The sequence below is a fragment of the Gordionus sp. m RMFG-2023 genome, chromosome 5 (assembly GCF_954871325.1).
Source record: "Gordionus sp. m RMFG-2023 chromosome 5, tfGorSpeb1-WG-v2, whole genome shotgun sequence".
Classification (NCBI taxonomy): Eukaryota; Metazoa; Nematomorpha; class Gordioida; order Chordodea; family Parachordodidae; genus Gordionus; species Gordionus sp. m RMFG-2023.
The window spans coordinates 14,840,481-14,860,044 of NC_088779.1; the positions used below are offsets into that span (position 1 = coordinate 14,840,481).

Sequence of the window (19,564 nt, forward strand, 5' to 3'; positions counted from 1 at the left end):
CCACCTCTGCACTAATTAATCATAATAAAAGATTTCATCAAAAGATTCAAAATAATAATACAATAGAAAACTATTTAAATGATTTAACCAAAACAAATATTGATGACATTAAACATTATTTATTAAAATACCACCCCCTACACTGTTGTTTCTCAAAAGACAGATAACCTAGACACCATGCTATTAATTCAATCATCAACAGAATCTTGAACCTCAAATATTTCTTCTACGAAACCATCCGGCCTCAGCTCCGACAGTTAAACCAGACCGGATGGTATAACGCTTGTCCCTTGGAACCAAGGTTTACCGCTCGCCTGGGATTATATGTGTAAGGATCGTTTTGCCAAATCTTTTTCTGTCAACTCCATCACGAAAGCCGGAAACACAGAAACAAACAAATATAGCCGCCTTAATAATGTTTTGTTTGTTCCGGTTGTCTCAGACACCTGTGAATCATTTGAACCCCAAGCCCTAAAATTATTCAAAACAATAGGGCATAGGTTACGTTTAATCACAGGTGATCCAAAAGAAGGCTCGACAAAGAATATCAGCTGAAATCTGTCGTTCCAACTGCATATCCAAACATGGGTCTAAGCTCAGTCGATCATACCTAATCAAAATTTTTTTAATTTCCCTTCTTTTAATTATATATTTTTATATAGATATAGATATAATATGTTAATTATAATTTTAATATTTTCAAATATCTTTTTAACCTATTAAAACAATAAAATATTTTTATCTTTTAAAATTATTATTTAATTATTTTTATAATTTTTCTATTGTATTTTTAAGAATTCTTGGGCTTTTTATAATTCCAGGCATCTTTATAATTTAGGATCTAAATAAACGAATTCCGATTATTATAAAATATGAAACAATTTTATTCAAATAATTGTTTAATTGTAGCATAAATTTTAAATTAAAATAGTATTTTAAAAATAATTTAATATTGATATATTATTTATAAAATTCCAATTCTGATTCATCTTTTTTGATAATTTCCTTATACCCTTTTTCAAAGTCTTTAGTCAACACTATGTACCGATTTTCACGCACGGCTTGCATACCAGCCTATTATTTTTATTTGGTAGAAATATAATGTAATAGCTCATTAATGAAAATCAGGGTTATAAGGTCTCCCCATCAGCGGGAGACTCCCGCAATTTTTTAGTTAACACCCAGAGATCCCTCTCCCGCAACTGTTAAATTTCTCCAGAATTTTAACGTTTTTAATTTATAAATAATAATTTCGAGAAACAGTTAGAAAATAAAGATCGTTTGTTTTTGTATAAAATTAAATCTCTTTTTATAAAATTTTGTCTCGTTTATCAGATCAAAGTATTTACTTTGTAAAAAAAAGTAATTCCACTATAAAAAAGTAGAATATAAATTTATAACTAAGAATAAAATATTTCCTATTTGGAAAAAAATTAAAAAACGATACTGACTAAGATAATTAAAAAATTATAGGAATAAATGGACACCAAAATGACATTCATCAAAAAATAAATTTTCACAATTTTCAAATTTCTCCCAAATTGAAAATTTTAACCTGGAAAACCTGGTTCTGAAATAAAATTTTCGCCGGGTTCAGTAAGGGTCCAAGTCAGGTTAATTTTTTTTAATGAATTTGGTTTAAATCAATAATTTTTTAAAATAAAAATCATATATTAAATCAATTCTCTTTTGTTTGTTTTTTTGTTCTTAAAAAAATATTTTATTATATTTTGCACATAAGTTTTAATTAATTAATCGTTAAATTATTTTAAATGTTACGTTAATAAATATTTGTTCTTATATTTTTGGAAATATTTCGGTAAATTTTAGTTACTTAAAAAATATAAACTTTTCCTTATTTTGTAAAATAATGCATGTTTAGGAGGTCTATTTTCACAACCAGCTAACCTAATATTTATTTTAAATCAATCATAATGTGCAAAATTCCTAAATCGGATTTGGGTTCATAAAATTAAATATTTTAAAGTCGCGATTCGGAAATAAAGAATCCGAAACGGGTGGTTCAGAACCCTGATAAAAAAATAAAGATCACTTAAGTAAATTTTATTAATTAAAAGGTTGACCAATAATAAGTATGAATAATAATTATTTGTAGTTAAACCTCCTGACAAATAGCGTTAATGTCAGCTCCGGATATTTTGTCAGGCCTAGCTACATAGTCCTCAAGATCGATTTCATCACTCAAATTCATTTTGGAGGTGATCGTAGTAAACACCAATCGCTTTTGCCTTCTGTCTGGTACAGGAAATTCTATTTTCCTATCTAGCCTACCAGGTCTCAGCAGAGCTGGATCTAGTGTATCAGCTCTATTTGTTGCCATTATTACCTAAATAACATATAATACAGTGTTGCGCGTAGTGTTGCGTAGTCGGCTAAAAACTACGCCTAAGCCTAATAAGGCTAAGCCTAAAAATCGGCTAAGCCTATATAAATCTATTAAAATTAAATTAGTCAAAATTCTGCATCGATGCTTAGTATTAATTATTATTTATTTATTTTAGTAAAATAATTTATTTTATTTATATTTAATGTAAATATTTTATTATTATCAACAAATAAACATGATATGATTTAATATTTTTTATTTATATTATTATACTTTGAAATGAAAATAAATTTATTTATTTGATGTTTCTTTAATAAAAAAAATAATATGCTGCTATATTGTAAAAATGTAATATTCTTTATAATATAATTTATTTTATTTATATTTAATGTAAATATTTTATTATTATCAACAAATAAACATGATATGATTTAATATTTTTTATTTATATTATTATACTTTGAAATGAAAATAAATTTATTTATTTGATGTTTCTTTAATAAAAAAAATAATATGCTGCTATATTGTAAAAATGTAATATTCTTTATAATATAATTTATTAGTGATTTTCACAATCTTCTTTATAAATACATCTTTTATTGAGGAATTATATTGTAAATTTTATTAGATAAATAAACAATCTTTTATAATTTTTTTAAAATTATCTATTTTTTATTAAATGAGGTGGATTTTATGAAACTTTTTTGATGATTTTATATGATCTTTTTAAGGATAATATTTTAATGTGACAATTGTCATAATCGTTCTTTTATAAGTTTTTTGAATTTTTTTGAAGAAAGTATGTTAAAATAAGTATTAATAACATGTGTAAATACAAATTTAGTGAAGATGTACCAATGAAAAGTGACATTTGTCATAATCGTTAAATTTAAAGTTTTTTGAATTTTTTTGAAGAAAATATGTTAAAATAAGTATTAATAACATGTGTAAATATAAATTTAGTGAAGATGTACCAATGAAAAGTGACATTTGTCATAATTGTTATTTTTAAAGTTTTTTGAATTTTTTTGAAGAAAATATGTTAAAATAAATATTAAAAACATGTTTAAATAAAATTTAGTGAAGATGTACCATAGAAAAGTGACAATTGTCATAATAGTTAATTTTAAAGTTTTTTGAATTTTTTTGAAGAAAATTTGTTAAAATAAGTATTAATAACATGTGTAAATATAAATTTAGTGAAGATGTACCATAGAAAAGTGACAATTGTCATAATCGTTATTTTTAAAGTTTTTTGAATTTTTTTGACGAAAATATGTTAAAATAAGTATTAATAACATGTTAGATATAAATTTAGTGAAGATGTACCAATGAAAAGTGACAATTGTCATAATCGCTATTTTTAAAGTTTTTTGAATTTTTTTGACGAAAATATGTTAAAATAAGTATTAATAACATGTGTAAATATAAATTTAGTGAAGATGTACCATAGAAAAGTGACAATTATCATAATCGTTATTTTTAAAGTTTTTTGACGAAATTATTTTAAAATAAGTATTAATAACATGTGTAAATATAAATTTGGTGAAGATGTACCAATGAAAAGTGACAATTGTCATAATCGCTATTTTTAAAGTTTTTTGACGAAAATATGTTAAAATAAGTATTAATAACATGTGTAGATATAAATTTAGTGAAGATGTACCAATGAAAAGTGACAATTGTCATGATCGCTATTTTTAAAGTTTTTTGAATTTTTTTGACGAAAATATGTTAAAATAAGTATTAATAACATGTGTAAATATAAATTTAGTGAAGATGTACCATAGAAAAGTGACAATTATCATAATCGTTATTTTTAAAGTTTTTTGAATTTTTTTGACGAAAATATTTTAAAATAAGTATTAATAACATGTGTAAATAAAAATTTAGTGAAGATGTACCATAGAAAAGTAACAATTATCTTAATCGTTATTTTATAAATTTTTGGAATTTTTTTGAAGAAAATATGTTAAAATAAGTATTAAAAACATGTTTAAATAAAAATTTAGTGAAGATGTACCATAGAAAAGTGACAATTGTCATAATCGTTATTTTATAAGTTTTTTGAATTTTTTTGAAGAAAATATGTTAAAATAAGTATTGATAACATGTTTAAATAAAATTTAGTGAAGATGTACCATAGAAAATTGACATTGTCATAATGGTTGTTTTAAAGTTTTTTGAATTTTTTGACGAAAATATGTTAAAATAAGTATTAATAACATGTGTAAATATAAATTTAGTGAAGACAATGAAAAGTGACAATTTTCATAATCGTTATTCTTAAAGTTTTTTGAATTTTTTTGATGAAAATATTTTAAAATAAGTATATATAACATGTTTAAATAAAAATTTAGTGAAGATGTACTCTACATAAGCGACAATTGCCATAATCATTATTTTTTAAGTTTTTTGTTGACGAAAATATGTTAAAATGAGTAATAATAACATGTTTAAATAAAAATTTAGTGAAGATGTACTATAGAAAAGTGACAATTGTCATAATCGTTATTTTTAAAATTTCTTTGATGTAAATGGGTAAAAATATAGATTGTAAAATTAAAATTGCCTGAGTATATGCCATAGAAAAACATATGATAATAATAGATTCTTCGACAAAAACAGGAGCAAATTGGCATTTTATTACATTTGTTCATCGGGTCAGAAATTAATATGCAAAATTTATATCATAATATCTAATCCTAAGTTAGAAATTATTATTTTTTTACCAATTTTCACCAGACAATCTTGTTTAAAATTTGGGTAAACTTTTTTTTCTATTTTAAAATCAATATCGATGCAAGTTAACTATTTTCGTCAAAAAAATCAAAAAACTTTAAAAATAACAATTATGACAATTGTCGCTTATCTAGAGTACATCTTCACTAAATTTTTATTTAAACATGTTATCAATACTTATTTTAAAATATCTTTGTCAATAAAATTCAAAAAACTTTAAAAATAACGATTATGACAATTGTCACTTTTCATTGGTACATCTTCACTAAATTTATATTTACACATGTTATTAATACTTATTTTAACATATTTTCGTCAAAAAAATTCAAAAAACTTTAAAAATAACGATTATGACAATTGTCACTTTTCTATAGTACATCTTCACTAAATTTTATTTAAACATGTTTTTAATATTTATTTTAACATATTTTCTTCAAAAAAATTCAAAAATCTTTAAAAATAACAATTATGACATATGTCACTTTTCATTGGTACATCTTCACTAAATTTATATTTACACATGTTATTAATACTTATTTTAAAATATTTTCGTCAAAAAAATTCAAAAAACTTTAAAAATAACGATTATGATAATTGTCACTTTTTTATGGTACATCTTCACTAAATTTATATTTACACATGTTATTAATACTTATTTTAACATATTTTCGTCAAAAAAATTCAAAAAACTTTAAAAATAGAGATTATGACAATTGTCACTTTTCATTGGTACATCTTCACTAAATTTATATCTACACATGTTATTAATACTTATTTTAACATATTTTTGTCAAAAAAATTCAAAAAACTTTAAAAATAACGATTATGACAATTGTCACTTTTCTATGGTACATCTTCACTAAATTTATATTTACACATGTTATTAATACTTATTTTAACGAATTTTCGTCAAAAAAATTCAAAAAACTTTAAAATTAACCATTATGACAATTGTCACTTTTCATTGGTACATCTTCACTAAATTTATATTTACACATGTTATTAATACTTATTTTAACATATTTTCGTCATAAAAATTCGAAAAACTTTAAAAATAACGATTATGACAATTGTCACTTTTCATTGGTACATCTTCACTAAATTTGTATTTACACATGTTATTAATACTTATTTTAACATACTTTCTTCAAAAAAAATCCAAAAACTTATAAAAGAACGATTATGACAATTGTCACATTAATATATTATCCTTAAAAAGATCATATAAAATAACATCAAAAAAGTTTCATCAAATCCACCTCATTTAATAATAAATAAATAATTTTAAAAAAATGATAAAAGATTTCACCTAAAAGATTGTTTATTTATCTAATAAAATTTACAATATAATTCCTCAATAAAAGATGTATTTACAAAGAAGATTGTGAAAATCACTAATAAATTATATTATAAAGAATATTACATTTTTACAATATAGCAGCATATTATTTTTTTTATTAAAAAAACATCAAATAAATTTATTTTCATTTCAAAATATAATAATATAAATAAAAAATATTAAATCATATCATGTTTATTTGTTGATAATAATAAAATATTTACATTAAATATAAATAAAATAAATTATTTTACTAAAATAAATAAATAATAATTAATGCTAAGCATCGATGCAGAATTTTGACTAATTTATTTTAGCCAATTTTTAGGCTTAGCCCATTTTTAGGCTTAGCCGATTTTTAGGTTTAGCCGATTTTTAGGCTATACCTAATTAGGCTTAGCCGATTTTTCCACCTAAAATCTCGGCTAAGCGTTTTTAGTCGGCTAAAATTAGCCGCGCATATGAATGTTAATTTATACTTTAACGTTGACATTTTGGTCGAATCCATCCATTTGATTCAAAAGTTCTAATAAAATACGTTGTACTTCTCGATCCGCTAAAAATAAAAAATTTGTGTAAGATTGTATTTTACAATGGGATGGTTAGTTTATAATAAATAGCTTTTCATCCAATTTATTTTTGAACACAATTTATTTAATTAATTTAATAAAAATACTATTGAAATGTTAGTTTTATAACCTCCAGTTTGAGCATCAAAACGTTTGGTAGCAATCGCGTCAATTTCATCAATAAAAATAATAGCTGGCGCATTTTCTTTAGCTAATCTAAAAACATCCCTCACCATTCTAGGTCCTTCTCCCAAATACTTCTGAACAAATTCCGAACCAACTACTCTTATAAAAGTCGCTTAAGTAAAGATATATTACAAATAAAAGAGAAGTAGTAAATCATCTCTGTAATGAATAAGTCTATATTCGATATTCGATACGAAATTTACGAAAACTCGAATCGAATAATAAAAATTATGTATAATAAATTAAAATTATTTGTAGTAAAATATTCGAATTATTATTTTTATTGTGATAGTGAGTGACTTTTATTTATATTTCTTGAAACCAAATTAAAACATATAAATTGTAAGATTATACAACCAGAACAGAAGATAAATAATATTCTAATATATCTTGTGAGCGTCCATTTTTTATAAAAATCGTTAAAAAAATTTTACGTCCAAAAAAATGGTTTCAAGTCAATTCAAAGAAATTTTAAAGGCATAACATTTATCACGAATGTTTATTTTCGCAAATGAATTTTAGAGCGCCTTCATCACGAATCCACATTAGTAGTTGGCGAATAAATTTAATGAGCGATATCAACCTAAACTGGATAATCTAGGTATATCAAGAAGATAATACACTATCTTAATGATTTATTTCTATCATAAACTTATATTTCATCGTTTAAATAAAATTTCAATAATTCATTACACATTACTAGGAATAAAAATTATTATATTATAGATGAAACATTGTATTTCCTCCCCTCCTAATTATAGAGCCTATAAATGTAACATTTTAAATCCATATTTAGGATGATGAGGTATTTAATATCAGAGATGCACCGATACCATTTTTATAGCTATTACCACGGGTAAAATAATATGATTATAATATGTAGTTTCTTATCAGTTCATAGCTCAAAGAAGGCTATTTTTTTTTAATTTAAAAGGTTAATTTTCATTTTTGTGTTACGGCTATCAGGATTAGTTAGAAAGTAATGGCCAATCGATGACCAATACCTGAATTAGAGATCAGGCCCATTAAAAAAATTTGCTTGAATTGCTTGACCCATTATTTAAATGTCTGCCCAACCCGGTTTTAAGGAAAATCAGGTCTGGCCAATGCGAAGAAAAGGAAGGTCATTCATTGCCTTCTTCTAGAATGAGTTTCTTTTTTAAGTAACGGTAACGCAAAATGTTATTTAAATTTTTTTTTAAAAAAATATTGAAAAAGATATTTTATTGTACTTTTAATTATTTTTTTAAATAATTTAAACCGAGTTTTTAATTCAGATCAACTATCAAATTTCTTCATTTTTATTGAATCAATCATGGTATTAATTTGTATTCTAATTCTCTAATATCCTGATTTATTCTATAAAGAATATTATGTCAATTGTACATATTTCTTTAGATGAAGATAATTTCCCTACCCTGGCCCCAATAGAAACATTTTACACCAATAAATAAAATTAAGACTTTGTAAGTAGTGTTGTTAATCGGCTTAGCCGAGTCGGCTCGAACAGAGCTGACCCAAATTTTGGGTCGTTTTTTTCGACCTCGACCCGAGTTCAAGTCGAACTCGACCCAAAATATGGGTCGTTTTTTTCGACTCAGATTTGAAGTTTGGTTGTTTTTTTCCACTCAGACTTGAAGTTTATTTTTTTTAAGGCCAATGTGTAAAAATATATTTTGCAAACATGTTAAATTAAAATTTCATTGAAGATGTACCATAAGAAAGTAGTGACAATTGTCATAATCGTTATTTTTGAACTTTTTTAAGGCAAATGAGTAAAAATATATTTTGTAAACATGTTAAATTAAAATTTCATTGAAGATGTACCATAGGAAAGTGACAATTGTCATAATCGTTATTTTTGAACTTTTTTGAATATTTTTAAGGCAAATGAGTAAAAATATATTTTGTAAACATGTTAAATTAAAATTTCATTGAAGATGTACCATAGGAAAGTGACAATTGTCATAATCGTCATTTTTAACTTTTTTTAATTTTTTTAAGGCAAATGGGTAAAAATATATTTTGTAAACATGTTAAATTAAAATTTCATTGAAGATGTACCATAGGAAAGTGACAATTGTCATAATCGTCATTTTTGAACTTTTTTGAATTAAGGCAAATGGGTAAAAATATATTTTGTAAACATGTTAAATTAAAATTTCAGTGAAGATGCACCATAATAAAGTGACAATTATCATAATCGTCATTTTTTAAATTTTTCGAATTTTTTTTGGACAAATGGGTAAAAATATATTTTGCAAACATGTTAAATTAAAATATCGTTGAAGATGTACCATAGGAAAGTGACAATTGTCATAATCGTCATTTTTAAACTTTTTTCAATTTAATTGAAGCAGATAGATAAAAATATATACTGTAAACATGTTAAATCAATTTTTCAGTGATAAAAAACTTTGAAAAAATTAAAATAGCCATGTTGATAATTTTTTTGGAAAATTTTCAAGAAAATAAAAAAAATTTCGAAGTATTGTAAAAAAAGTGATTAATAAGACGCTACTTTATTGAAAAAATAGCGGAAACTCTTATAAAAACAGGCTTTGAAATACTAATTATAAATAAAATCAGTTTTCCAAAAATAAATAAGTATTTGTATGAAATAGTTTGCCACGATGAATCTTTTTCTCGGGTTACACTAAAATATTAATATAACATATTTTACAAATAAAATATTTACTATTTGATTAAATAGAGCTTAAAAATAATTATGACTTTTATCACTTTTCTGTGGCTTTTATTGAAATTTTAATTAAATAGTTTATATTTTATATTTTAACCATTTTCTTCAAAATATTTCAAAAAAATTATCATCATGGCTATTTTAATTTTTTCAAGGTTTTTCATTACTGAAAAATTGATTTAACTTACAGTATATATTTTTATCTATCTGCTTCAATTAAATTGAAAAAAGTTCAAAAATGACGATTATGACAATTGTCACTTTCCTATGGTACATCTTCAAAAATTTTAATTTAACATGTTTACAAAATATATTTTTACCCATTTGCCTTAAAAAATTCAAAAAAGTTCAAAAATAACGATTATGACATTTGTCACTTTCCTATGGTACATCTTCAATGAAATTTTAATTTAACAGGTTTACAAAATATATTTTTACCCATTTGCCTTAAAAAAATTCAAAAAAGTTCAAAAATGACGATTATGACAATTGTCACTTTCCTATGGTATATCTTCAATGAAATTTTAATTTAACATGTTTGCAAAATATATTTTTACCCATTTGCCTTAAAAAAATTCAAAAATGACGATTATGACATTTGTCACTTTCCTATGTACATCTTCAAAGAAATTTTAATTTAACATGTTTACAAAATATATTTTTATGCCTTAAAAAAAATTCAAAAATGACGATTATGAAAATTGTCACTTTCCTATGGTATATCTTCAATGAAATTTTAATTTAACATGTTTGCAAAATATATTTTTACATATTTTCCTTAAAAAATTATTATTTTTTTAAAATGGAACAAGAAAAAGATGAAACCATCGTAGAGTATATTAATAAATTAAAGATAAAGGCAAAGACGTGTAAATTTAAAGATATGTTTAATACAGTATTGCGGGACAAATTAGTGTCAGGAATTAATAATGGAAAAAAATTAATGAAATTAATTAACACGCAGGACTTGACATGGGAAAGTGCAATACAAATCGCGACCGCAATAGAGACGACTACAGAAATGATGTCGTATGAAAAATAATCTGCAGGGAAGGAGATAAATAAAATCTCAAAAACAGTAACAAGGGAACAGTATGACAAGTACAAACCAGTATCAAAAATTATTTGCTATTGTTGTGGATTAGGAGATCACATAAAACCTAAGTGCCCTAATTGGAATGCCATCTGCCATAATGTGGGATAAAAGGACATTTACAAAAAGTATGCAGAAGGAATCGTGGGAAGAAAGAATATATTCGAACGATAGATGTTCCAGAAAATGAGCGAAAAAGTTTTGAGGATTGGGAATCCAGAGGAGTCTCGAGAAAAATTTGAGGTGAAATTATTGATAGATAAAATTTATATTAAATTTTTAATTGACACAGGATCGGCAGTCTCCATTTTGAATATAGAAGACGTTTACCGTTTAAAAATACCAATAACAAAAACGGATATTATTTTAAAATCTTATAATAATGTAATGATCAATATTAAAGGTAAATGTATATTACCCGTTAATTATATGAATAAAGTTATATATCTATCATGAATTTATTATTGTAAACAATGGGATTAATTTGATAGGTAGAAACCTTATAAACAAATTAAAATTAATTAAAATAAATCAATGTAATATAGTTAATGAGGTTTGGAAGGAGAATATTGTACATAAATTTTTCTTATTATTTACTAAAAAATTAGGTTTACTAAGAGGGTTTAAGGCCAGTTTAGCGGTAAAATCCAACCCTCAGTTTCAATGTATTAAAAGTAGACCGATACCATTTGCGTGGAAGGCAAAACTCGAAACGGAATTACAACGACTGGAATCCATGGGAGTTTTAGAAAGACTAAAATACTCGAATATCGCATCTCCGATTGTGCCCCTATTGAAGAAAGATGGATCTTTACGAATTTGCGGTGATTTCAGACAAACGGTTAATGCAAATATTTTGATAGATATAATGAATTATTAGCCACACTAGGTAATGGGTGTAAATATACAGTATTAGATTTATCCGAAGCGTATTTTCAAATAGAGCTAGATGAGGAGGCAAAAAAGCTGTTAGTAATCAACTCAACACGCCTAGTGGATTGTATCGACACGACTTCCGTTTGGTGTAGCCTCAGCGACAGCGATTTTTCAACAAGCAATGGATTCATTATTAAAGGGATTACCTGGAGTAGCGGTATATTTGGACGATATAATAATTACGGGGGAATCAATTGAGAGTCATAAGAAAAATTTGATAAATGTATTAAAGACGTTAGAAATAAACGGTATGAAATTAAATCTAAAAAAATGTGATTTTTTTAAAGAAAAGATTGAATTCTTAGGTCATACCGTTATCGAAGAGGGAATTACGACAACAAATAAGAATGTCAATTCAATTTTAGACGCACCGTTACCTAAAAACGTTAAAGAATTACAAGCTTTTATCGGTATAATAAATTATTATCAAAAATTTATAAACAATTTTTCGACTATTGCCGCTCCATTATATAGGCTTTTAAGGAAAGATGTGCCATGGATATGGACAAATAATGAAACAATTGTAATTAATAAATTTAAAAAATTAATATCAGAAGCACCAATTTTAACACATTATACATTATAATCCGGAAAAACCGATAATTCTAGCTGCTGATGCGTCTCAACATGGAATAGGATCAGTTATATCTCATATCATTAACAACGAGGAAAAACCGATTAGATACGCGTCTCGAACAATAAATGCTCCGAACGAAATTACAGTCAGATAGAGCGTGAGGCTTTAGCAATTATATTTGGATTAATTAAATTTAAACAATATTTAATTGGCAGACATTTCATTATCATTACTGACAATAAACCCCTAATATCGTTACTTAGTCCACATAAAAGAATAACAGATATGTCATCAAGATTAGTAAGATGGTCATTACTACTAGCAAATTATGATTATGAATTGCAACTTCGAGGGACAAAAAAAATAGTAATATGGATATGCTTTCCCGGTTTCCAATTGACGGTAAACCATCTGCTTGGGAAGAGTTAGATATTAATTTAATAGCGGATGCTCCACAATTTATTTCAGCGTTAGATATAAAAGCACACACAAGGAATGACTTGGTATTATCAAAGGTTTCACGTTACCTTACAACTGCAACTGGATGGCCAAAGATAATAGAGGAAAATCTAAAACCGTTTTTTCAACGCCGAAATGAACTCACGATGGAGGCAGGGTGTATATTATGGGGATTAAGAACCATAATTCCAAAAAAATTACAAGTAAATATTTTGTATTTTTTACATATGGGGCATCAGGGTTATACTAAAACAAAATTATTGGCACAAGAGAACGTTTGGTGGCCGAATATTAACGAAGATATCGAATTACACGGTAAGAATTGTGAATTATGTCAAACAAATAATCCTGGCAATAAAACGATCATAGGGAAATGGCCCTCCGCAAATAAACCATGGGGAAGAATTCATTTAGATTTTGCCGGACCAATTAACGGAGATATATATCTAGTAATAATAGATAGTTTTAGTAAATTGAAATACAAAAAATGACGACGAATAATTTTACTGAAGTAAGAAAATTGTTAAGACTTTTTGCTATTTTCGGTTACCCCAATACGATTGTTACGGATAATGGCCCCCCCATTTCAAAGTAGAGAATTTAGTTTATTTTGCTTTTGCAAACAATTATCAATTAAAAATGTATATAGTGCCCAATACCACCCTAGAACCAACGGAGAAGCGGAGCGGTTAGTACAAACTTTTAAAATTTTTTTAAAAAAAACATAATGATTATAATAAAATACAAGATTTTTTGTTTAATTATCGAAATACGCCACAAATAACCACAAAACAATCACCAAGTTCAATTATGCTTAAATTTCAACCCATAGGACCTTTACAATTAATAAAACCAATTTATCCTCATCCATATATACCTCAGTTACCAGGTTTTTTTAATATAAATAAAAAAATATATGCAAAAGATTTTAAAAAAGATAATTGGATACCAGGTATCATCGTTAAAAGAACAGGACCAATGACGTTTTTAGTTGAAACTAAATTAGGGGTATGTAGAAGACATATTAATCAGTTAAAACATAGGTTCGACAACTCCGATTTAAAAAATAGAGAGGAGGGAAGAGAAGAAGAAACGATGCAAACTACACCACAAATGAATGAAAATGAGCCTATACAAAACTCAATGAGACTAAAGACATTGATCCTATACACGAATTGGTGACCAAAGACATTGACCCAATACAAGACTCAATAAACAAAGACACCATCATAAATGATAAAATGAAAATCGACAGTAATGAGCAAACGGTGGTAGAGAACGAAAGTACAAGCAGCCGTTATCCAAAACGGATAAGAAAACAATTTATACCGTTTCAAATCGAGAGCCCAAAAAAGGAGAGAATAGATGTAATAGAAACAATTAGCCTCAAAGGCATTTAAATATATGATGAATTTTAAATATATATATTATTAATTGTGTACGACGATTTGTTTGTTTTGTAAAATATATATATACGGCGGTACAAAATATAAAAAATAGTTAAAATTATAATAAAATTTGGTATCACTATAGTATCCAAGCAAGAGAAGAATTAATGAGAATAAGCATGTTTGAAAGGGAATATAGAATGGAAAAGCAAAGAATCGTTCAAAAAGATTAAGAGTGAATTAAACATTGAAGACAATTGTCTAATGAGAGGATATCATATAGTTATACCACCTGTAATATTAAAAAAAGATATTGTAGCAGCGGTTGTGGGAGAATATGAGAAGAAAAGATATTTTATCATGGTAGATGCATGTTCAAAGTGAATAGATTGTCAGCATATTTCAGGTTTATACATAAAAGTAGCTTTGGACGAGATAAAAAATTTTGTAGGTAAATATGGATTAATAAAGACGTTAGTATCAGATGGAGGTCCAGCTTCTAAAGGTAAAGCATTTGAGAAATTTTGTGATAGGTGAAAGATTAAGTATTTATTTTCACCACCTTATTACTCAAGGAGCAATGGACATGCTGAACGCATGGTAGCAATAGTTAAAAGTTGAAAAAAAGGAAAATGGTGGTTATCGTTGTTAGCATACAACAATACTAAGACGTAGAAGGAATATCTCCAGCTGAAAAGTTTTCAGGAAGTAAAATGAGGAATTAGATTTTTTAAAAGAAAAGGTAATATCAAGATAACAAATAGATATTGAAGAATTTCCAGTAGGAAGTTTTATTCGGGTATTGTTATTCTATGGGCCTCCTATTAAATGGGGGAATAGTAAGTGAGAAAAAATATAGGAGGAAAGGTAGAAGTAAAAATAGGAGGACAGATGTAAGACAAATACTACCGAGAATACAAAGTAATTAAAAAATAAAATTTTAGGATGAAAACAAAATTTGATATGATTAAAAAAATAAAATTTTGGGATGAAAACAAAATTTGAGTTGATGGAAAAATAAAATTTTGAGATGAAAACAAAATTTGATATAATTCAAAATTAAAATTTTGAATGAAAGCAAGATTTAATCATAAAGAAGTTTTTATGGAAACAGAGTGGAAAACTATAAGACAGAGAATTAAAAGAAAGGAAGGGATAACGTTATATTCTTAGTAATTTTATTAGATGGATACATATACACGAGTGGAAAATTTTATAGTGCGTATCAGTGAAGAAGCGTCAAGTTTACTCTTAGGGAAGCAATCAAAAAATTATTTATTTTTATTTTAGTCAAACTCAAACCATAAAAACATTAAGATTTATAAATAGTGGTATTCGTCTTTATTTTTGGAGTAAAATGATCAAGTACTGTATTATAAAAGTTATCGCTAGATTTTTAATTTTTTGATAATTTTTTTTCAATCGAAATCAAAGATAGATTCGATAATCGATTTTGGCTCATCCTGTTTCTGCAATAAGATTTAATTCTTTTTAAAGATGAAAAACTCCGTTCTGCACTTGCTGTTGTTGAAGCCAAAGTTAAGATGAATTTGCATAATTTAAAAAACTCTTTAAAACTTTTTATCAAATCGGTGCATATTAAAAATTCAAGTATTTCATTAACATTCTTTTTCTTTCTAAATTCCCCTAAACATCCAGCTTGTGTAAGTCGAAAAATTGAGAATAAGTGTCGTTTAAATTATCTAATAATTATTTTGGGAAATTTTGATTATTTGGAATTTACTAATATCTAAAAATTCCGAATTAATATTTTTTGGTGTTAGACATATGAAATATAATTAATCAAATCATTTTGAATATTGTTTGATAGTCCAATAAAACTGCACTATTTCTAAATGATTTTTCAATAGTAAATTTTCTCTTTCGCGAGGAAATAAATTAATTCAATATAATTTCCTCTATTTACTGAATTAGAAGATTCATCATGACCATGGAATACGAGCTCCTGAATTCGAAGTAAACATATAAAGTTGATCAATATTTTTAATATTTCTCTATTTGATTTGACTTTAGAATTATGCTGTTCGATATCTATCATATTTTCAATACAATTTTGGCCAAATGTTTTTAATTGAATCATCGACTGCAAATGAGCGGTTGATTCTTTGCCGTTTAACTGCCTTTGAAAAATTATTCATATCCAAAAATCTTTTATCATTCCAAACATATTTTTCCTTTGGGAATAATAGGCATGACCTACAATATAGAGAATTAGGAAATTCACATCCAGTGAGCCATTCATATTTTTCATATTTATCGATAGAAAAATTACGGATGCAAGTTTTGATTTCCTTTTTTAAGTTTTGTAAAATTGGTTTTGATCTTCCTTTTTCAATAATCAATTTTTTCGCATCAAAATTTTTAAGCTAAATGATAGTGTTAATAAATTTTTCAATAATACAATTACAATTATTAAACATTAATTAAGGATTTTAAAAACGAAAAATTTTTTATTTTAAAAAAGTAAGGAAAAAAATATTATATTAAAAAATTTCTTTCTCTTTTATTTATTAAAAAAATAGGCATTTTTTTATTTGCTTCCCCAATCAGCGTCTACATGACAGGATTTTCTATCATTATTTTCACCTATAATTTATAAAGGATAACTTAAATTAATCTATCTCTGATACCAATTATCGATATTTTGTGAATATAAAGAATTTATTTTTTAGATAATAAATTCAATTAAAACCTCCATTATTTACAATGAATTAATTATTATGGCATTATGAGCTTGCTTAAATATCTAAACCTTTTAAATTACATTTAAAAGGATAGTTTGTTTGGAAAACAATGTGTATGATTGTTTGCAATATATAGATTTGGTCGATGAATTGTATTATAATAATACTATAATAAAAGTATTAATTTTTACAGCAATAAATTTTGTCCTATTTCATCTCAAAATTTAATAGATAACCCCCAAAAAATTTATCCTACCCCCATTAAAGCAGCTTACCCCCTGCCCCCTCATAAAAATAGGATGCAAACTGTTCCTACCCCTCCCGCTCATGTAGACGCTGTCCCCAATGCTTATTATTGAATGGTAAAATTACATAATACCATGGCATGATTTTCTCTTTATTTATTAAAAAAAATAAGCAATATTAAATTTGCTCTATGATATTTTTTTACCGTAGTAAAAATAATAATAATTTTTTTTAACGTAGTAAAAATAATAATAAATTTTTTAACGTAGTAAAAATTATAGTAAATTTTTTAACGTAGTAAAAATTAAAGTAAATTTTTTAACGCAGTAAAAATAATAGTAAGATATACCATAGGAAAGTGACAATTGTCATAATCGTCATTTTTGAACTTTTTAATTTAACATGTTTGCAAAATATATTTTTACATATTTGCCTTAAAAAATAAACTTCAAGTCTGAGTCGAAAAACGACCAAACTTCAAGTCTGAGTCGTAAAAAAACGACCCAGATTTTGGGTAGATCGTTTTTTCGGCTTGGACTCAGGTCGTGGTCGAAAAAACGACCCGAACTTTGGGTCGGGGTCGCGACGTTTTAACAACACTATTTGTAAGTGTAAATTGTGTCCCAACTAAAATATTTCAACCTCAATTGTGAAAACATGGGCAGTCTCCTGTTGAGCCATTTTAAGGACAAAATAGGAAGGTATCTGATTAAACCGGTTATAAAAAGATTAAGCTCTTTTTATAACTAAAATTAATAGATAGTCTTATTAAGATGGGCCACAAATTTGACGAATCTTGTGATAAATCCGAATTGCAGAGATTTTCGATAATGACAAGTCGTTCATAGATGAATATTGTATGGATAGTGTTAATTAAAAAATAAAATATGTATATATGATTTTATAAGTTATGGAACCTGTTGCTAAGTCTTTCTCAATTTTTCAGGAAAAATAATGCATCTGGGATAGCTTACTCCCACGATAAGTATTATAATATACTTAAAAAATATTTTTAATATTAAGTTAGTTTAATATGATTCTGAACATTAAAACTTTTTGTTATGGAATTATATTACTATAGACTTTATACCAATTATTCAGTACAAAATTTTTTATTAAAGTCATTGATAATAATCTTCTAAATTATAATTAGATTTGATACCTTTTCTTAAAATATATTTCTTATCTAAGATATGGTCTAAAAAAAGGCAGCGCATGATCAACATTCTGTTGTTTAAAAATCATTTCTAATCTCATCTGATTATGTTTACAATAAAATAATATATTCTTAATCTATGCAATTTATATGATGTGTAATACTATAGAATATCATTTATAATAATAGATTTTATTATCATTAATAGATTGATTTCTTAAATTAGGATCAACCAATAAAAAAATACTAGATATCTATCATTAGTATGGAATACAACATCTAAGTATCTAAGTCATTTTTTGTCTCATATTTATAAGTTACATTATATTTATCTTATAAATAGTTAAAAACATATTTGAAATATTAATCTATAATAAAAAATATTAAATGTTGAATTTTGTGTTATTTTAATTAAAATGAGCAATAATATTTATAAGAATTTTTTGCATAAGAAAAAGTAGAAAAAAACATGATTGTTTAGGTAGCCCCAGGTTATAAGAGGTATGAGAACCCCCCCCCTCAAATTCCAAAACGCCACTGATTCGAACATATCAATAAAGATGAATATATATAGGAATAATTCACCTGCTATTTAAATTGGATTAGCCCTAGATAAAATTAAAAGTGAACGGAGGAAGAAAGCTTGAACTTATTTCCAGTTTGAAAAAGATAAACATAGAAAAAGCAAATTTGTTTCCTTTATAAAACAACACACATACCAAATTATTCCCGATAAAGATAAAAAAAATTTGGATGAGGATCTGAAATTAAACGTTTTTCAATATAAAGATTATTCTTTAATTTTTAATAAGTTAATTAAAATTTTTATTTACTAAATATAACCCTCCCATGCTCTGAGCCAGTTGAACTTGTATTTAGCACGGCGATAGCTGTGATGAGTACTAAGCACTGTTGCTTATCTAATCAAAATTTTGAAATTCATTTGTTAAAAATAAATAAAAAATTATTACAAAAATATCTTATCTTATATTTTTGTATAATTTTATTTATGATGTATATATTTTTTTTTAAATATAATTAATTTTTTAAGTAACGAATAACGCGTTACTTTTTTGAATAGCCAGTAACGCGCGTTCCTTTTTTACAAGATAACGAGTAA

At 25.5% G+C, this 19,564-nt stretch overlaps 1 protein-coding gene across 1 annotated transcript in view; it reads right to left on the reverse strand.

Moving 5' to 3' along the window:
• Positions 1-890: 890 nt before the first annotated feature.
• LOC135930473 (26S proteasome regulatory subunit 6B) overlaps positions 891-19,564 on the reverse strand; it is a 32,992-nt gene continuing 14,318 nt past the window's right edge. Inside the window, exons 6-9 of the mRNA XM_065467273.1 lie at positions 7,128-7,295; positions 6,908-6,984; positions 2,123-2,347; positions 891-1,074 (exon numbers count right to left, since the gene is read on the reverse strand). Coding sequence (XP_065323345.1) covers positions 961-1,074; positions 2,123-2,347; positions 6,908-6,984; positions 7,128-7,295 — 584 coding nt within the window. The 3' untranslated portion in view covers positions 891-960. The remainder of the gene's footprint in view (positions 1,075-2,122; positions 2,348-6,907; positions 6,985-7,127; positions 7,296-19,564) is intronic.